Consider the following 21187-nt stretch of genomic DNA (forward strand, 5'->3'; position numbering starts at 1 on the left):
CAGTTCTGTCCTCGTACTATACATGGGCAGAGAAGAGATAAATGCGTTTCTTATGAATGGATGTATAATACGCTGTTTCAAAAAGGCAGTAATACTTGGAGATGCGCCTACACTTTGCAGTTTACCTTGGAATAAAATAAATTTTGGAATCCGGCAAACCTGATTCAAATCCTAAAGCCACTGTGTACTGGTCCTTAGATAGGCTACTTAACCACTCTGAACTCTAGTATCCTCTTCTGGAAAGGAAGAAGAATACCTTGTAGAGAAGGATGTTGGGATGGTGAAAGGGGAAGCATTTGTAAAGCTCCAGGAGTAACCCTGGGTTGTCTTTCTGCATTTATATTAGCCATTTATATTAGCCATGTCTTTCTGCATTTATATTAGGGAGGGGCCTGAGACTGTCTGCAGGTCTTGGCTTCCCTTTGTCATCTCTTCCACGGTGTGCCCTTTGCAGCACCCTCGGACTCGGAATCCCGACCGAGGGAGGCTCTGAGTCTTCCCCCAGGTGAACCGAGCTTGATTCTCCTGCTACTCTGCTACTTTCATCAACATTAGCATTCATTCTCTCCTATTCATTGAGCCCCTATTGTTTCAAGCATCGCTTTAAGCATTTGGGGAATCATACTGATAAAGATAGATCAGGGCCCTGCTTGCAGGAGGTTTACCTAGGGGGTATGGGACACACACACACACACTCTGAACCTGTAAACAAAGTCTTTTCCGAGAATGAGAAAAAGGGGATCATAGAGTAGAGTGGGACAGGGGTTGAGGACATGGTTCTTTATGAGAGGAGGAAAAAGGCTTGCATGAGGAGATAACAGTTGAGCTCCAGAAGGACAAGAAGGTGTCATTTGAAAAGCTTAAGGGGAATGTCCCAGGTAAATGGATAAAGGGGATAGAGGCCCCGTGGCAAGAATGAGTATGGAATGTTCAAGGAGCAGAGGAGACCAAAGTGAGCATCCTGAATGGAGGGACCCTAAGGTAGGCAGAGGGCAGCCAGCCCTATTGGGCCTTGGAGCCAGGTCAGGACTCGGATTTTATTTTAAGAGCAATAGAAGGGCGCCTGGGTGGCTCAGTCAGTTAAGCATCTGCCTTGCATTGGGCTCCCCGCACAGCCGGGAGTCAGCTTCTTCCTCTCTCTCTCTGTGCACACGTGCTCATTCTCTCTCCCTTAAATAAATAAATAAAATCTTTAAAAAAAGAAATAGGAGCAATAGAAAGCTATTGGAGAGTTTTCTGCTGGTAAGGGAAAAGACTTGACTTCTCCTTTGGAAAGCGCTGTGATTGCCGAGTGGAGAAGTGGGCTCTAGGGCAGCTCGAGCGAAAGGAGCGGTTGTTGCTCTGTTTTCCCGCCTCCAGTCCACTGCAGTGGACTCTGCCCGTGCCATTCCCATCTTTCCAGACTCGAGGGCCCACTCTGATTTCACACCGCATCTCCCAGGGGGCAGAGGTAAAGGCACAAATCCCTTCACTCTTCTGTCTTTTAGGACATATAAAATATTTTTTCTCAAACGAAATATTTAACCCAAATATATGTCGTTTCAGGTTTTAAAAATCAATTTGATTGGCCACAGGAAACGTATTTTGGCATCTCTGGGAGACAGGCTGCACGACGACCCACCCCAGAAGCCCCCTCGGTCCATCACCCTCAGGGTAAGTGCCCAGCTGGTCCGTTTTGTTCTCCACTCTTATCCTCAAAAATGATCTTGTGCAATAAAATACAATGACCAATGCAATGGATCGGGACGTACAGGCTGTTTTCCATGTAGCTTACCTTATTTATATAAAAAACAATCTCACTTTTGATTGTATTTTGTAAGATGAGATTTGTTTTTCTCAATTAGTTAAATATCTATTTTTGAGATTTTTAGATGCACATCTGACAAACCACCACCTTTAAAGAATCGCTCCCTCTCCCCCCTTCCCACACGCCCATCTGCACCAAGTGAGAGGAAATGAGTTTTCTGTCAAAGTCCTCAAACCCCCAGGAAAGAGATCAATGGAGGACCACAATTAAGGAAGGATCGATTTAAAGCTAACCTTAGGGTCTTCTGGTTTTTAGGCAGCGCAAGCTCGTCAGCCTTACCCACTTCAAAAATGAAAAAGAGAGACTCCAGAGAACTTTAAGAAACGAGTTCAGCTACATTTTAGGATGATGGGGCAGAACAACTAGAGAGAGAACCCACAGAAGGGAGAGAAAACTGAAGTGGAAGGAGAAGGAAGGCCAGAAGGCAGGAGCAGAGTGAACAAGAAAACGGCAGCTGATGGCCAGCCAGGCGGCAGCGGCAAAGAACCCGCAGCCGGCCCTGGTTTTGTGAGGCCTATTGGAACTTTCCAGAAACTCCTCAGAAAGCCAGGATCTCCATGACTGCTGGGAGAGTTCCAGCTCTGTTCTCTTCAGTTAGTCCTGCACTTGCTTCTGACTCCTCTCCTGCACGTGGCCGCAGAGGCAGGGATCGAGAGCAGTGCACAGGAGCCCGGCCCTTAGGTGGAGCTAAGTTCCCACACTTGATCTTAGCCAAAAGGCGGAGAAGCGATTGGAACTGAGTTCCATCTAACGCGTGCAATGCCGCAGAGAGCCTCTTATCAGTGAGCTTCAGCCAACAGCCCGCTCGCTACCACCAGCACAGCGGAGGGCCAGGCAGGAGAGGAGCTGCTAAGATTTGGAGTCTGATTCTGTTTTGAAAGGAGGAGAAGATATACAGCCATGTCAGAGAGCGCAGGAGATGTGCTGGAAGAGGGAATCAGAAGGAACGTATTGGGAGAATCGGGACACATTGGGACATTTGGAGACTAGTTGAGGGCTTTGGGAGCAGTGAAAGGAGAAATAGGACCTATTTTTCTTCCCAGGAAAGGAAGCCTCTAGTAAGTTAGAGGGGAAATAAGGCTGGAAAGAGATTATTGTCTTGCCTTCATTTTGCTACACAAAAGGAGGGAAAGATTTAGGTGCCGTCAGTGTAAACATCCTAAAATGCCTCTTTAGATGAGCAACTCCACCAACTTATTCTGCTCTCTTTCCTTCCCCTCCTGAACCTCTTCCTCTGGCTCCCTGGAAGAAATTTAGGAGAACAACAAACAGACTAAAGACAGAGATTTCCCCAGAAAAAGTGCAGGATCTGAATCTGTCACAGGAGGCCCAGAACATCTGGGGGAGGAGTGGCCTGGAGACCCAGCACAATCCAACCCTCCTCTGACTTGCAGACACTTGAGCCCAGCCTTCTGCCGCCCCTTGTCTTCCTTCTGCCTGGTTTCCCTCAGCTTGAGTCATCTTTGCCGTTGACACGCATCCTCTGTCATTATATGCATTGCTCTGCAGTCTGCGTGTGACATGCTGTGTCTCCATGCTGTGTCCTCTACCCTGCCCCATTGCCACACCACCCTCTGATGGAGAATCAAGACCCGTTAGGTCCCATGGGGGCTCTCTGTTCATGTGTCTACCACGGTGAGGACACTCTGTCCGCATGAAAACATAGCACAACACGATATCGTCAGGGGTGCCCAACGTATGTGTGCCTTCTCTCCTGAACTCCTCCGTAGCACTGGGTGCAAGAAAACAGAGCCTGATTGAGTGTCCTTTAAACTTTTGACCTAAAATACTTAGGGGGGGAAATATTGCCTAGATCACGCCATTAAAAAAATGGCGGAACGTCATCCATGTTTCGGCAATTGATTCAGAAATGACTCCCCACCCCCGCAATTTGTCTTGTCAGTGTTTCACAATTGTGAAAGCAAAGGTGAGCCACAAGAACATGGTATTTATTTCATGATGTATTTCCATTCAGGATCCCAGTGGTAATCACACTCCTCCTCAGTTGTCTCCATCACTTAGCCAAAGCACTTACACCACTGGTGGCTCCCTAGACGTTCCTCACATTATCATGCAGGGCGATGCGAGGAGGAGAAGAAATGAAAACTACTTTGATGATATTCCCCGATCAAAACTGGAGAGGCAGATGGCCCAGGTAAGGTGTTATAAGCCTCTGTGATGTTTTTGCCTTCCCCCATATCAAGTAATGCATTCTAATATTGAACACTGGCTTACGGTGAGCGGATGCCTGTTGTCCACCCAGCCGGAATTTTACCATTTTATGCTATGGCTTTCATTCCTTACTTGCTTGAACCAGACCGACACAGACCTTCCTGGGAATGGAATGTACACACAGACCCTTGCTCTCCATTCTTATGGGAGAAACTGTCCGATCTTGTTGCACCCAGAAAGTCTTTGGGCCAGAGAGGGTCACACCATGTAAGAATCGAATCATCATGAAAATGAATAATAAAAGTCTGGGTTATAAAATGTAAATAAATCGGTTAGATGACAGAGCAGAAGTTGGAGGGAAGCATTGGCTCTTCATGATGTTGTTAATTTCCTTCCAAGTTAACATGCTTGTACAAAAAAGCACCGTCTTATATTGTCACCTTGAGGAGTTGAAGGTGATGATGCTGCCTGACACAAAGAACCGAAAAAAGAAACCTTTCCTGTTTGGACCTTTCCAGGGTTTTGGTAGAGATGTCCGTGTCTAGCCTGCCCTCAGATTACTGCTCAGAAACTTGAGTCGGCCATAACCAGACCCCAGAGCTGTTCTTAACATGCATTCAGAGAGGCAGCTAGCTCTAGAGTTTCTCTGAGAATTCAAGATTTGGATTTGTTGACAACAACTGGCAGAATCAGCTCTTTTCATCCTCCTCCTAGGTTCAGACCGGTGTGTTAAGAGGCTTCTCTCTGCCTCCCACACCTAAGATGAGAATCTTGAGGTGAAAATTCGACTGTAATTGCTTTGCTTTGCTTGTTAAATATTTTTCTCAACTGTTTGGTGAGATTCTGTTTTGAAAAGCCTTTGGTAAACATTCTGTGCTGCCGCTCATGAAAGAAAAATGTGGAGAGAATGTTCTGGAAACCATGGCTATTCTGCCTGCAAATGCCCTGGAGAGAGAGGGTCTGGTATATTGCAACTCCTTTCGGCTCTCTCAATATTGAATTGTTCTCTGGGTTCTCTGTGCAGGGAATGGCAGTGTTAGGATTATGGACAATCTTTTATTGAAGGGAGATGAAAATGCACAAGATACAAAGAAATGAATAATTTTCCCTTTATCTCTTGTTAAGTATTAGCTTTTAATCCTTATTTCTGTTTTCACTGATGTTCTTTTAAAGAATCTGAAAGCTTTTTCCCCAAGTTGTTCAGATATTTTCTGCTGCTTGTTAGTATTTGTGGTTCACATATCTGGTTAAATTTCTCTAATGACAGCATTTCAGAGACATGGTTTGATTTAACTTTGAGCCATGTGGTCTTTATGTATTAGTACAAACTGGGTCTTTTCTGAACCTTTCCCTTCCCTGGGTGAAGGAGGATCCTTCATTAAAGACCATTAGCTGCTGTTGACTCTGCCAGCCTCAAAAACAGAATCACCTATCCGAGATCCTCATATGGTCTGTGAAATTTCTGCACATAGTACAGTTTTTTCAAAGAGGAACTTAATTCCCCATCTGCCTGCGTGTGAACATTCGGGTAATCTCGCACGATTGTTCCCTAACTTTCTCTTCTTCGGGAGGTTCATAAGCTAGAGCCGGTATGGAATAGCCCAGATGTTTTTCTTGTCACTCCAGCCAGCAGGCATCCCTTTGAGGAGTGGTCTCACTCTCGAGAAAGTTGAATGAACTTGTATCTGGCCAGGTGAGAGAGGTCCAGAAACAGAAAGAGGCTGAGATAAGTGGGTGGATGGACGCAGTGAGCCATGGAGGGTCTATGTCTTTTCCTCTCATGTACTGTCTGCAGTGATGGAATGACTGGTGTAGACGTAGAACACAATCAGCAGCCGGGAGCATATTAGACCTTCCTGAAATCCTCCCACTAAATACAGCACTTTGGCTGCAGAGAAAATAGGAGACGGCACTGCAGGAACCTGATCCATAAGAAAAAAGGACTCGGAGATCACAACTCTTTCGGTTGGGTTAATTGCAGTTTTTTATTTGTTTCTCTTGAGCATGTTTCCTAGTCTAGAAATGCCAGAAATCGTGGAGAAATAAATGTGTTCCTTTAAAAAATTAGTTTCAAAACTTTAACCTGTCAAAATACGAAATACTCAGTGATTTTGTTGTTGAACGGTTTTATTTAAGTACCTTTCTACCACTCAGCCACTCAACGAATGCTTTTTCTTATCCTTCCTTTTCTGATCATCTGCTATAATGATTTTTTAAATCCCTTTGTTTTTTTAACAACCTGTCATATCCACACTAGACCACATTCTTCCCCAAGGTTGTCCTTAGCCAATAACGTTGAGTCTTCCTAATGATTTGAATTAGAAATTAAAATTTCAGTAAGCGAGGAGCTAGTTACACCGCCTTCCAACCAGGAGGTTGGTCCCTGCGGTTCCTCCCTGGAGACTTTCTCCCAAGGGGCTTACGAAGCATGGGTAAAGCTTGCCTTGCCTGTCTTTTTCCCACAGACAGTAGAAGTTCATCTTCAGGCTTTCTTACTCAAAGGAAAGGAAAATGCAATTAATAGAAAATCACCAGGCCAGTTCCACGTTCCAAGAAACCCCTTTACTCCAAATAGCAGAGGCCCCACCAGAGCAACCTGAATTCTAGTCATAGGCCAGAAACCTTAAGTTCTTGGTGGTGGCAGTATTTTAGAAGAATGTTGCCTTCTTAAGGTCTGCTCAATAAATGTGTGGAAGCGCTTTCCTTCACTTGGAAAAGCCAATGCTTAAAGTTAAATTGAGGTGAATTCAATGTCCCCTCCACTATTTAATTTCATTGGCAAATGATTTTCAAAGGTAACACTAGGATGATGTTTAATTACTTGTGTTCAACTCGAACCAATATGAAAAACCATCTTGAAATACAAAAGATTTTAACTATTGTGACTATTGTTTGCTTTTATTCAGATAGAAGCAATATTCTGGCATCAAATCATGTTAAAGAAATATGTGAGAGACAGAGTTAAGTTCAGTACTAAGAACGTTTTTTAACCCACCGAATGTAATGATATAATCACACCTAAACAATGGGTTTCCATCATGCTGAAAACATTGTTTTCCAGCCTACAGTTCTAAATTGGACTCATTAGCTCAGAAGCTCCACGGTGCTCCCACATTGCCATAGCTCTAATAAATGAATGTCACACTCACATTTGTATAATAACAACGCAGAGCTTTTAAATTTTCAAGTGCTTTCACATCTGTTATCTCCTTTTAGTACAAACGATCTATCCCACACAACTACTCATGTGCGTGTTGCACACGGCAGACGAGCTGCTCAGTCCGAGGTCTGTAGAGATGAAAAAGCGAGCGAAAATACGGAAAATAGATCAGAAGGGAGACAACTGTTTCCAGTGTTTAGGGCCGACTCACAATCTTTAGAAATTTTCTTGAGTGTTATTTAGAAGTCAGAATACTCTTAGGGCCCCAGGTGGCTCAGTCAGTTAAGTGTCTGCCTTCGGCTGAGGTTATGATCCCAGGGTCCAGGGATCGAGTTCTGCATTGGGCTCCTTGCTCAGCGGGGAACCTGCTTCTCCCTCTGCCATGCGCTCTCTCTCTTTTTTCTCGTAAATGAATAAATTAAGTATTTTTTAAAAGAATATCCTAAAAATGAATAATAAAGGAGAATAGTGGAGCTAATCAAGTTTAGGGACCATATTCTCCAAAGTTACAGAGAAAGGAAAAAGAGTTTCCAGATATGAAACTTATCACCATTTATAGAAGGTCTTCATTTACCAAAAAATACTCAGGGAAAGATGAAACCTGCTTCTGTTTTCACAAAATAAAAAGGTCTCCTAAGTAGTAAGAGAAATGCAAGTCTTTGCACAAATTTTAGCTTGATATTAATGAGGAAAATCCACAGCGTAGAAGTCCCTGTGTTTGGAAGGCTCTCATCTAAAAAGAATATCAGTATTGGGGGACAGTTACCTTATCTGATGCACGCAAACCCGAGAAATAGATATTATATGCATTTTAAAGACAAGGAGGCTGGGAAACCACATGACTTGCGTGGTCCGGGTCACACAAGCAGAAAGAAATCAAATCAGAACTTGCTTGGGGATTATGTAAGGCACTGTGAAGGCTTTGTGTGCATTGCTCCTCAGTCAGTGGAAAGCTGATTCAGCCGGAAGTCTAATGTTTCTTGATCCAAGCAATATTACTAATATTACTTAATAAGTACAAGTGATTCGTTACTTCTTTATTTGAAAGCATTTTACATATTATATGAGTTCTACAAAGATCTGTTCTTTTGATACTGTTAAAAGAGGAGAAATGGAAATGGGACCAGATAGAAGCCCTGCCCTGGAAGTCCATGTGTTCTGTCTTACCTAATCCTCACCATGGAGCATCGTGCAGACTCAAGCAAGCCCAGGGCGGTAAGGCGTTTGCCTCCTGGCTAGTGTATGGCAGAGCCCGGACTCACGCTCCACCTACCTGACCATAGCCTGGTTTCTCTATGGCTCCTAATACCCTGTGGTGTGTCTTAAATGATAGAAATATTTTTATGTGATATAAAACATTTTATTTTTTAAGATTTTATTTATTTATTTTTTTATTTTTATTTTTTTTTAAAGATTTTTTATTTGTTTATTTGACAGACAGAGACCACAAGTAGACAGAGAGGCAGGCAGAGAGAGAGATCGGTGGAAGCAGGCTCCCTTCAGAGCAGAGAGCCCCATGCAGGGCTCGATCTCAGGACCCTGGGATCGCGACCCGAGCCGAAGGCAGAGGCCCTGACCCACTGAGCCACCCAGGCACCCCGATATAAAACATTTTAATAACAGTTCAACAAATACAGATTTCTCCTATGCTAAAATAGATTACACCGGTGTAGGCACAGCAACCAGAACAAGGATAAAATCACTAGTAGTTTAGTAGAAACTTACTGAATCAGCTTTTTTATGTGTCACCATAAAACCCTTTAATGCACAACTATAACAATTGTTTGTTGAGCCTTTTAGTGCAGACCCCTGTGCACATCTTGGCAGAACTCTGCCCTTCCCCCATGTTTGCGAAAGCTTCGCCCAGAGGTATGGAGCTTCGGGTGCATCCAGAGAAGTCCTTTGTTTTCTGCAACCACTGGAAGCTGTTTCCTTAGCAGCTTCTTCCATTAGAGTTCGGATTTGGTTTTTTTCTGGCTGTGCGATCTGTACCAAGTCATGTGGTTTCTCTGAACTTCAGCTTTGTTTAAAATGTGGATACAGCCTGCCTCTGGGATTTGTGTGTATCAGATAAGATGATTCGTGCGAAAGCATATTCTAACCTGTAAGTCACTGTGTTAGTACGGAGATGATATGACTCTCACTTAGGGTATATATCACCTGTCAGTCCCTAATTCAATCATGGGGTTCATCACGGGGCCGGTGAATGTCAAAGATATTAGAAAAGTAAGTGCTCACTCAGATGGTTGTAGCATTCTGTATATACCGTCTTTTTGTTCCAGTATTAACCGTGCCTCGAATACATATGGACGATGGAATTGGAATTTTGCTCCTTATTATTTTAGTTGCATAAATTTAAAGGCTGCCGAGAAGCCTCCCTCATGATGGAGAAGGCAGTCTGTGCAGTGATCACAAAGCCAGGAGAGTCAGAGGATAGGTGGAATAAGTCTCTACCAATTCAGGCTACAAAAGTATGTAGAACTCCTTAGTCCCCATCACCTGTTTAACCCATCCCCTCACACCCCTCCCCTTGCGAGGAGCATCAGGAGATGGATAGACACGTCCAATTGCTACATTGCACACCTGAAACTAATATGTTAACTAGTGGGAATTTAAATAAAAACTTTAAAAAAAAGTATGTAGCAAATTTAGAGTAATGGCATGCTATTACTATTTTAACGTGGTCTGGTAAAACATGAAGTGAGAAAGAGGGACTACTTTTTCCTTAAGTGAAATTTACAGCTTGCTTGAATCATACAGCCCACCAAATTGGCTAGAGAGGCATGGCTATCCCAAGCCATGAAGCAAAAGCTTAGCCATCTTTGGGCAAGAAGGAAGATGGTAACTTGTTCTTTCCTATTTCCCCTGGGAGAGAAAGTCTTGTTTGTAGAAATTTTACCCACTGCTCTGGCATTATGGGAGTTTACAGAATCAGCCTCCATAAAATAGCACAACTGTGCTCAAGGAACAGCATTTTACAGAAGCGATTTTTCGCCCCCAGCTTACAAGGTTTCTTGTTACTGTGTTAACATCGGATTTTTTAAAAATGCTCCTAAGTTAATGGCTAGTTTTTAGTTTAGACTGTTATTGCCTAGCCTCTACTCAGAAAGACTCAGCCTGTCCGTGACTTCAAAAGTTTCTTCCATGAAGGTTTTAAGAGCAACTCCTAATACTCAAGCGCAGACAGATAATATAAAACCAAATAAGAAGGTTCAGAATAAACTCAGTAAGCTCTTCCATCAGGAGCTTCCGATCTGACAGCTTGTCAGGCTGATAGGCTGACGTACCAGTTTCAGATATAACTTGGGATGTTGATGAGAACTGTGCCCCGATTCTAGCCAAGAGCTCTGGACCACCAGCCACCGATTCCCAAAGGCATTGCACCAAGCAGAAGTGGGAAACGTGGCTTTCATAGTTGGAATTTAAACCTGGTGTGTGTACACTTCGTTTATTAATGTGGACGGTTAATTGCCTCTTCTCAAAATATACACTGCTCTCTCCCTGTGACAACTTTGCAGAGGGAAATTCCAGTGTGATTAAGTATCTTTTGGGAAACTTTGAAGTGTCACTATCTATCCTGTGCATCAAGTTTTAAAAAAAAAAAAATCATGGGAAGAAGTAGGAGAATCACTCAGAGGGATTCCTTTTTAGGTTTTGATGCTCATCTTACAAGTCTGGATTCTTTCATTCTCTGTCAAGTCCATCAGTGAGGCAAATTAGATGACCAGGAGTTTGTTCTGACATATGCCAGTCAGACCTAAACATCTCCATTGATTTTTGCTGGAGAAGCTTTGATGTCTCCAGCTTCTCTCAGTGTCCTGGTCCTTAACCAAAGTGAATGTTCCCCGTTAAAAACAGACCATGGATTAAAAAAAAAAATCAGTATAAAACATCCTATTTTCAACTGAATAAATAAGAAATCTGACTCTATATAAAAACCCTATTTTGGTGGAATTGACCTTGTGATATTTAGTGGTGCCTTAGGGTTGCTGACAGTGAGTAGCTTATTCACAAAGAGGGCCACTAGGCTATTTTTCCACTTGTTAAATCTTTGGAATGTTTCTCGTTATATCCAGTCCAGTTCTTGGGTCTGCAGGTCAGAGTTTTGGTTGTTGTAACCTGACCTTGATAAATTTTCAAGGGTAGGAGAATTCTCTTATTCCCCTTCGCCCTCTTACTTTTCTTTTTCAAATGTTAAAAAAAGGGAGGGGGTTCATGTCTAGAGGAAATAGGGCTGATTATGCAGTCCTCTCTCAGTTAATCCCATTTGTAGATGATTGAAGTCCTATACCAGTAGGGACTCTTCTAGATACATGCAAGTAACAAAAATCCGCCTCAAGGTGTCTTAAATTAAAAAGGGCATGTGTTCGAGTCATTTCACTGCAAAGTTCAGGTGAGTCTGGGTCCCAGTGCTCCTGTGATGTCTTGCTCTTTGGCTCTTCATGTCTCAGCTCTGCTCCCCTCTGGGTTGGCTCTTCTCCCAAACAGGCTTTCTCTATGATGAGGGAATTTCAAATCCAATTTCTACTTAACTTGAAACTATAAGAAAGAGGCCTTCTTTTTCCAAGAGCTCCCCCTAAAAAGGCCCAGGATTGAGTCCCATTTGTTCAGATCAGTCTGTTTTGGATCACTTATCTGTCCAGAGCAAATTACAAAGGAGGTTGTGTCTGTATTATGTAGTGCGTGCATGTGTGTGTGTGTATGTGTGTATGTGTGTGCGCGTGCGCACGTGACATGATTAGCCAGGCACAGGTCATGTGTCTGAACGGGGTTTTGGCTCCCTCCTGGTGCACCACACAGATTGAAGGGTGGGAAGAGACCCCTCCCAGGGACCGTCAGAGCGCCAAGACCAGGAATGGGAATGCAGCAGAAATAGCAAAAGTGGACAGATCCGCTTGAACATTCTGAGAATGTCCGATAGAAAACTGTCATATCACATGAGTATTGATTTCAGTGGTTCATATTTATAATTTGACAAGCTTTTTTTAAAATACCAGACCTGAAGCCATGAGATCAGGGTTAAGAATCCCATCTCTGGTATCTCTTACATCTATAAACTGGAGCAAGCCTTTTTAGCCATTCAGAATCGTTTCTTTTCCTAAAATGAAATGAATGCCCACCTCACATTATTTTTTGTGAGGCACAAGTAAAGGAGTAGTTGTCAAAGTTATTTTACAAATTCTAAAGCTATATGTTTGGGCTGTTTTATCAAAAGTATCATTATTTTGAGAAAACCTCTACAGTATGCTTTTTCAACAACCAACTGGGAATAAACATACTGTGGAGTAAAGCTCATAATACCTAACTGTGCTTTACAAAACTACTTCTACTTTCCAGCTCCTAAGCCCTAACTGGTATCTCTCCACTGGTATGGACACAATAGTTCTTAGGAATACTATTAGTACTTCAAATACTATAGGTGTTTGAATACTCTAAGAAGTTTCTATCTGTGTCATAACCCAGTTAACATTGGAGCTCTTTGGAAAGGATTCATGGATGATACCCTTATTTAAATACTTTCAAATACTTGATGAGTTAGCATATATCAAATTCTATCATTATCTTTTATATTTAAACTTTTTTTTCTCATACAGTGAAGTGTATGTTGGCTATGTAGTAGCAAGGCCCGACTCTTTCTTCATCATTTTAAAATTCCTTATACTGAACACTGTGTAAATGCTTGTTGACCAGATTTCTTTGCACAAGGTTATAGGCACCACAAAGCCACAGTTTTCTAGGATCCCCAGATGAGACACAAATTGGGATGGTCTCAAATCTTTTAGAAGAATTATCTGGAACAGCCCCTGCCTAGTAGATCTGGTAAGTTAACTGAATACCATTATTGCCAGAGGCAGTAATGATTCATACAACTTATAATACAACTTACAATGTATAATTAATACAACTCCCAAAGCATGGAGAGTTTATGTTGCTTACCCAAGGCCACACAGATTGTAAGAAGTAGAGGCAGGATTTAGACCTAGGCAATCAAGCTTCCCACCTGAGCTTTGACCACTGTGTTGATAAACACCTGCACTGTCTCTCTCCAAACTGGGTTTCAGCAGACACGACGCATTCTGTAAGTTCTAGACACGACACATTCTATAAGTTCTAGTGCAACGTTTTGAGTCCTGTGACAGATTCTATTAATACTGTCTAACGTTTTAGGTAAATGCAAGATTAGTAGAGAATTGAACCTCCAAAGTAGCATGAAAAAACTTTGTCAAGAAAATCCTTCGCTCTTGACATCCGTTTTCTTATTCTTTACAAATCAGGAGTAGCAAACAATTGCTTCATGTAAACAATTATGAAATGGCGAGACCCCTTTTCTATAGGGGTTTCCAATGAAGTTTGAATACAGCATCACAAAGATTTGCAGTAACTTGTGTTAATGACTAGAAGATTCTTCTGTGCATCTGCTAAAGAAAAGCAGAAAATCTTAGGATGGGAACGGGCTGTGACATAATGCAGGACTGTTCCTAATACATCCCAAATGGACAGCTACAAGTTTCTGCCTACCCTTGTCCCTGGGAAGGTGACCCTGACTTTGTGAAACAGTCCCATCTCTCTGGAAAAATTGTGATAGAACTTTTGCCTTACGTTGAATTGAAATAAGCCTTCCTATAACTATTACATACTTAGCTTAGAAAAATTGAAGAATAAATCTGCTCCCTTTTGCTGAGAACAGTTCTGTAAGACTAAAGAGAATTTGATGTCTTCCCCTTACTCTGTTCATCATACGTGGCTCCTTGCCAATATCATTCTGAGAAGTGGGATGTGGACCCCTCAGCATCCTGAATCTCTGGTCACATCTGTCACATCTGCTTTGTTGATGTTCATGCTTGACCTCAGTAACATCTGTTAACTCCTACTGAGCTTTTCTTCATGAAAATGTCCCAGCTTTTACCAATGGCTATGAGCCATGCCTCCAACCTCAGCCCTCAGCGTTGGGGTGTGTGTGTGTGGGTGTGTGTGGGTGTGTGTCTGTGTGTGTTTCTGTGTCTGTGTTTAACCATAATGCAGGATTTTACATTTACATTATTCCTTTCCAGAATAAAGTTTTATTCAGTTGTTTGCCCAATAATCCTAGGCTATCAATGTCTTGTTAAAGCTTAGCCAACACTCAGTGCATCAGTGATCCTCCCCAACTATGACATGTGCTAATTTAAAATGCTTACTTCAAACAAGCATGCCTTTCAAGTAATTTCCCCAATGCGGTGATTTCAGTATTGAACAGACAGAACCAAGGAAAAAACTGCAGTCTTCTACCAGAGACCTCTTAGGTCAGCATCATGTAAGATCATCACTCAACTAGACCTCATTTTTCCATATTTTCCACATGAATAATATGGAGAAGTCGTGGGGTCTCAACGTCGGTGAATGAATGGCCTTGTCCAATACCTCTCTTTTGACCAGAGGCAAGAAACAATGTTGAATGTCTAGCTAAATAATGGGCTTAAGTAAAGAAAACGACAGCCTCAGTTTGCCAGAAAGGAACATAATGTATAAAAAAGATGTTACAGGCAAAGAACAGTATTACTCTGCAAAAGCCGGTTCCTTCGCATCAATCCATGTTATGATAAAAAAAAAAAAAAAAAAGCTGATCACTGCTTTTCTGAATGAGTTATTAATATTTCTGCTTCTTAGTTCTGAAAAATGCATCAGTAACGGTGGCATCCAAAGTTGGAGGTAGAACCAGTAAAACAGCCGATTTTGCAATAAATAGCATGATTCCGATTGACTTCAGTTCCCTGCAACATGCAGAGAACCTGGGGAGCTGTACATTACGATCTCGACTGCACAGTGTTCTTTTTTCTCTCTGCTTTCGTTTTTCTGAAGAGATCTCATAAATAATTGTGTATTGTCATTTAGGGCTACAACTGTCATATTAGGGAATGCAGGTTATATATGATCTCTGCAAATGAATAACAGAAATCACCTAGCCTGTATGTTCTTTCCTACTTTGGTAGCTGAGGGCTTATTTCATGTGCTGTCAGCACCAGAATCTGTTAACAAGAACAGTAGGGAGGAAGGAGGGCGGGAAGCAGGGAAAGAGAGAAACCTGTAAATTTGGGCAAGCAACAGGAATTTATCATCCAAATCTGTATCATGCCGATGGACTTAGGATGGGACCAAAACTGGTATTTAGTTCCCACTTTTGCCAGATTGATGAATGCTGATGCCAGCCATAGTGCGTCACCCAGAGAGAACCCAGAGAGAATGGGCTGACATTTCACTTCCAGGGGAAGGTCACGATCATGAAGGTTTGATAGGACTGCTCTTCGGGGAGGTGGAGAAATGATGGGAAACAGCATTTTCTTGAGTCAGTGGCAAACATATAAAAACTTAGAAAAACCCTGAACTTGAGACATTCGAGTGTAGTTGAAAAGAAGAATCCCATACGTTGTTTGAGGGCTGTGTTCGAATCGTAGAGCTCACAGGAGGGGAGTAGAGGGTCATTACTGAATCCATGTCAGGGAGATGGAAGTGATCTAAGGCTGGCCCATGGCCCCTGGGCAACTCAGGAGAAACCAAGGGTTTCTGATTTCCAGGCAGTGTTTCCGTTAGTGCCCGTGGAAGCCCCATAGGCTGCGGGGCTGTCGCTGCTGGAAGAAAAGATGCAGAGGTGTGGGGTGCATTAGTTCTTGCCCGAGTCTCTTTGACTCCTCTTTTTGACAGATCTCATTTTAGTCTCTGCTCAAGGAGCTGCTGAGTCCTCTGGCTGCTGACCGAGCCTTCTTTTGTTAGGGTGCCCTTTCTTCTTTTGCCTTTGAAGCTGTTTTGTTCACTCTTCAAGTTTGTTTTTGTTTTATTTTAGAAGTGCTGTCATCCAAGAGAAGGCATGGACTTCATTATACCTTTAGCTCTCACCCTGAACCTTTCCTATTTCTTGTCGGATTCTTTCTGGTCAATTTTCAAACACCCCGAAGTGTGAAAGAATTATGACAAATATAAGGGAGAAACAGAGAAAAAGACAATTTTTTCCAGGGCTAGAACAAGGCAGAAAATTTCATCTCTGGTAGAATCTGACCGGAGGGCTCTATTCATACACATTTCTTTATTAAACTAGCCTACAAAGTGTTGGCAGACTCCTGGAAGGTTTTCAGAATCTAATTGGTGTTGGTGAGTCGATGGAGCTCTTGTCAGCTTGCTCCCTTCCAAGACCCACCATGAGTCTCAATAGCCTCTGAATCCCAGTTTACTGCTGGTCCTGATGGTGGAAAAGGGATTGTGTCCATAACAATGTGCATTCCATAGTCACTTTGTGACCCATGCCTTGTGCTCAGAAGTTGTAGTAACTATCTTGGAATGATGTCATGGTGCCAGGTAGATGGATTCCTATACTCTAAACTTTTTTTGAATGTTCAATTTCTGCTTGAAAGAATAATCCTTTTACAGTGTGGAAAATATAGACTGAATTTGGACATAATATGCTGGATGCTCAGGGAAGGCTTCTCTGAGAAGGTGACATTGGAGTAGATCCTGCAAGAAATGGGGGAGCTAGTCCCACAGTAGCTGGAGGAAGAGCATTTCAGGCAGAAGGGGAGACAAATGCAGAGGCTTGAAGTGGGAATGTGCACTGCTGTCCAGGACCAAGTAAACACGAAGAAGAGTAGGAGAGGTGGACAGAGAGATGAGGCCAGGGCTGGGTGCTGGTAGATGGAGATGCTCAAAGGCCATCCTCATTAGCACTGTGGATCTTCCTGTGAGTTCAGTGGAGCAGAGTGCCATGATGCAGCTTTCATTTCAAACAGATCATGTTGGCTGTTGTATTGAGAAAAAGCACTAAGGGGATGAGGATGAAAGCAACAAGACCAGTTTGCAAGCTAATGGAATAATCCAAGTGAGAAAAGGTAGTGGCTTGGACCAGGCAGAGATAGGAGGGTGAGAAGACTTTAGAAGTAGATTCCACAGGATTTGGTGCTAGGCTGGATGAGAAATATGAGCAAAAGGATATGGCTCCAACTGGAAGACGGGGGTTGCTGTTTGCTGAGACAAGGCTTATGGGGAAGGCGAGGTAAACAGGAGCTTGGTTTGGGCATTTGCTTTATGGTTAAGATGCCTGTTAATGATCAAAGTAGAGCAGCATCAGGAGGACAGCTGGGTATCCGAGTGTGGAGCTCAGGGGAGAGGTCTAGACTGGAGATGCGAATGTGAGAGTCAGGACTGGGTAACACCACCTAGTGTCGCCAGAGAAGACAAAGGATCAAGAACTGATGCTCCAGGGATGGGAAGATGATGGGAAGATGACCACTTATAGAAACCAGCAAAGGAGGCCAAGAAATGGAAGGAGTGATCAAGTGTCAGATGTCAAGGAAAATGAAGTGTCAGATTAGGCAGAGTGGAGGGTATAGAGAAAAACAGTTTCTGTAGAACGGGCTCAAGTGGGGACAGGAAAAGGGAACATGGAGAAAACACAGGCACCTCTTGGGGCATTTTACTTCTTAAAGAACAGAAATTGAATAGGAGCTCAAGAAGGATATTGGGTCAAAGGAAGGAGTCTGTTTGCTTTTATTAGAAGATGTTACAGTACTGTTTGAGAATGTTCCAGTAAAGAGGGGGAAATGGATGAGTAGGAAGAGAGAATATGTCATAAACTACTGGATTGCTACCAGTTGAGTAGACAAAAAGCCTTCCTTCAGGAAGAAAACCTTGAAGATAAGTACTACACTTTACATTTTGTCATTAGATTGGAATGCAGATGTGTTGTATTTTCTGAACTAAATTCCTGGTAACCTGAGGTACATGATAGTGACAAGAATGAGACATGTGTTGTATTTTAAGAAAACATTTCCAGAGCCAGGAGAAACATAACATAATATGCCTTTGCTTCATCAAAGAAATCCACATTCAATTATTGACTATATCTCAGTTATAAGACTACTGTATCTTTCCTTAATCCCCATTTATTTGGATTTCATGGTAATTCAGGTTGAGGTAAACTAAGTTGGCCTGAGAAATAAGCAAATGAAAAGGATGTTGATTCCAAGCTCAGTATAAGCAGGCCTTTAACGCATAGGTATACTATTACAAATATTCCTTCTCCCTTCAACAAAGTGAGAAACCCTGTGTCAGCCTTTATCAGGAAAAATGAGAACCATTCTAACAAGAACTCTTCAAGGTTCATTTCTGATGCATTCACCAGAAATGTGTCAGCAGTGATGTCATTGACTAAAAAAGCCCAAGTGGCGAGAAGCGCAAACCAACTACAAATGATAATGAATAGTAGTAATTAATGTTCCAGTCCTGCTTTACTCTTTGTAAAGAAACTCTGAACACATTCTACAGTTCCAGTGATTCAGTAAATATGCTTGATGGCCTTCTGTGTTCTAGGTGCTAGAAATTTAGCTTAAAAAAAATTCCCTCTCTCATGTAGCTTACCATGAGCTGCAGAACAACCTGGCAAAATAAGTAGGTCAAGTACTATTATTATTTTTTACAAATGAAGACACTCTAAAGCTCAATTAAAACTTAGATTTAAATCACTGCTGTTCTAGGAATGTGGGTTCCCAGTAAAATCACCAATTTTTTCTTTCCCAGAACCGTTCAGAACTCAGCTCTTCAATACACATTGTACTGTGAAATATTATCTTCATAAATATAATGAAAATCTGTGATGGAAACTCTTTTGCATTAAAAAAAAAAAAGCCTCATTCCAAAACTCAGTCTAATAACCATGTGTCTAGAAGAAGAGACATTTTATCTTATGAAGATGCCAGTTACAGCTAATCTACCTAGAGTAACTGCTCTTTGAGCCTGATAAATTATTTATTGCCAACAGAATGACTGTGATATCTGAAATGTATCAGCATTTTCTTCAGCAACCTCCACAACTAAAACACAATTAACTGTCTTTTTTCCCCCAACTCTTTTTTAAAAATCTGACTTTTAACCCTTTGTTTTGAGTCAGTTAATTGTTGGAACTTATAGAGGTTTTACTTTTTTCTAAGTTTAAGACATAGCTCATAAATGAAAATAATTATTGTAACATCTTTCAGATGTATATAAGCCACATACAAACTCTGTTCAGTGTATGTGACCAGAGGTAGAGTTTTTTTCTTCATTGAGAAAAATTTTATGTGAATTTAAAAAAATAAACTAAGTGATGTATGAGTCTCTTCCCTTCTTAACTCTCTGGTAACTTTCTCTCACTGTTGGAAGATAATACTCGTGTAATAAGACATTAAGTGGGAAATTTCCTGGAGTAACTAAGTACTGAATATTCTCAAGAGAAAGTTGCCCATAATGGAGACAACTACCCTCTTCATGATTGACCAGGAGGTGGTGAGCCCAGTCACTGGCAGCTGCCTGTGTGAATAGGCAAAAGATTGGTGTTGGGGAAGGACAGAGACCTAAGCCACTGAGGAGAGGGCACAGGAGGAGACAGGTGTCCCCATGCACTCAGAGCCTGGTGGGAAGAGCTCTAAGAGGACGGCTCATGCAGAGTGGGGGAACGTGCCAGAAGAGGAAACTGGCATCGCATTCCACAGTCGGACTTCTAATAGGCAGATGCACCAACCTGAGCTGAAGAGGAGAGAACTGGAGGGCCATGTCCTGGCAGAGAGGGGAGTGGTCACAGGTTGCACGGCCAGGCCGTATGTTTGTGTGATGCGGGTGGGTGCGCCAGGAGGAGGCTGGCTTATACCCTCTCTCCTGTGTCCTATCCAGCGGGTGAGCATGGGCGCTAGGAGGGCTGAGTAGAGTTTGGAAGAAGTCAAGCTGGAGACATAATTTTTACATCAGGAATCGTGCAGTGGGGACCCCATCTCCTTCCCCAGAAGAGGCCTCCAAAGATCTTACACGGAAACACAGTAGAACCTGTGTAGGCCGGGATGATTGCACCTGCTACAAGAGGACATCGGAGGCCATATTAGCATTATTCTGAGAAGCAGTACAAGCCGTCAGAGAATTCAGCCATAGCTGAATAAGAAAAGAGGCCCTTGTCCTTCTCCAGTACTCCCCTCCCCAACAAAGGGCATGAAGGAGGTAGAGCTTGGGGTGGGGGGTATCCACAGTTGACCATACCACCCCACTCCTCCCTACTCCTGGTGGAAGAAGGAAGGAGAAGACCAAGTACAAATCAAGCCTCCATGGGTTTTTTAAGTCTCAAGCCTGACCTGTGGTGAGGGAAGCAAGGTCTAAATCAGGTGATATTGGGTTTGTTTGTTTGTTTGTTTGTTTGTAACAAAATGGATTCTTAGTGACTCAAAGTGACCAGGAAATTATGGGGTCTGCCCCAACTGTCAAGTGGCCTGGTGCCCATCAGGGAGGGGAGACTGGGCCGGCACTCCTTCCCAGCCGTCCCAGACTGACATGTTGTGACACTGCCCTGTGTCACCTGAGCAAGCCACTTCTGAATCTCAGTGTCTTCATCTGTCCAATGACAAGTGGTTCCTGGGTTAGTTACTTCTAGTATTCAAAGTCTGTGGAAGTTGGGGTTCCTAGGTAGCTCAATCGCTTAGGCAGCCGACTCTTGCTTTTTGGCTCAGGTCATGATCTCAGGCTGGTGAGATTGAGACCCACATTGGGCTCTGCACTCAGCGGGGAATCTGCTTGAGATTTTCTCTCCCTTTCCCGCTGCAAACACCACCCGCCCCAACACACCCACTCTCCCTCTCTCTCGTCTCTCTCCCTCTCAGGTGAATAACTACTTTTTTTTTATTTTTTAAGTCTGTGAAAGTTGTGAAACAATGAGCTCAGAAATGTGGATGAGAGTACTGAGAAGGTGAGGGCTATCCTTCTGCTGCATGCCCGTTTGTGCCAGCTAAGATGGTAATCCCACCAAAGCATGGAGTTCGTATATTTAAATCAGATGCCAGCTATTGTAGATGAGGCTGGGGATTTAATGGGCACAAGACTTAACCTGCTAGAGACTGAATTTTTGAAAGGGAAGAAGAGGAAGATTCCCTGTGGAGAGAATACCAGGAAGTCTAGAGAAGGAACTGAGTAGCAGAGCTGGTTTAAGTGGGAGATGGTTGCTTTTGCCTTCGGTCAGACCCCAAGGATCTTATTTCCTTAACGGGATGCCAATTACCTAACAATCTGTC

The 21187-nt window shown here is 42.8% G+C and overlaps 1 protein-coding gene across 13 annotated transcripts in view; it reads left to right on the plus strand.

Annotated features, from left to right (window-relative positions):
* ANKS1B (ankyrin repeat and sterile alpha motif domain containing 1B) overlaps nucleotides 1–21187 on the plus strand; it is a 1094885-nt gene that overhangs the window by 1010708 nt on the left and 62990 nt on the right. For 9 of the 13 annotated variants that reach the window (XM_059402276.1, XM_059402278.1, XM_059402277.1 and 6 more), the window contains exons 18-19: nucleotides 1546–1653; nucleotides 3783–3962. In XM_059402276.1, coding sequence (XP_059258259.1) covers nucleotides 1546–1653; nucleotides 3783–3962 — 288 coding nt within the window. The remainder of the gene's footprint in view (nucleotides 1–1545; nucleotides 1654–3782; nucleotides 3963–21187) is intronic. The other 4 variants (XM_059402285.1, XM_059402286.1, XM_059402289.1 and 1 more) reach the window with 2 other exon arrangements.

Source organism: Mustela nigripes, chromosome 6, assembly GCF_022355385.1.
Source record: "Mustela nigripes isolate SB6536 chromosome 6, MUSNIG.SB6536, whole genome shotgun sequence".
Lineage (NCBI taxonomy): Eukaryota > Metazoa > Chordata > Mammalia > Carnivora > Mustelidae > Mustela > Mustela nigripes.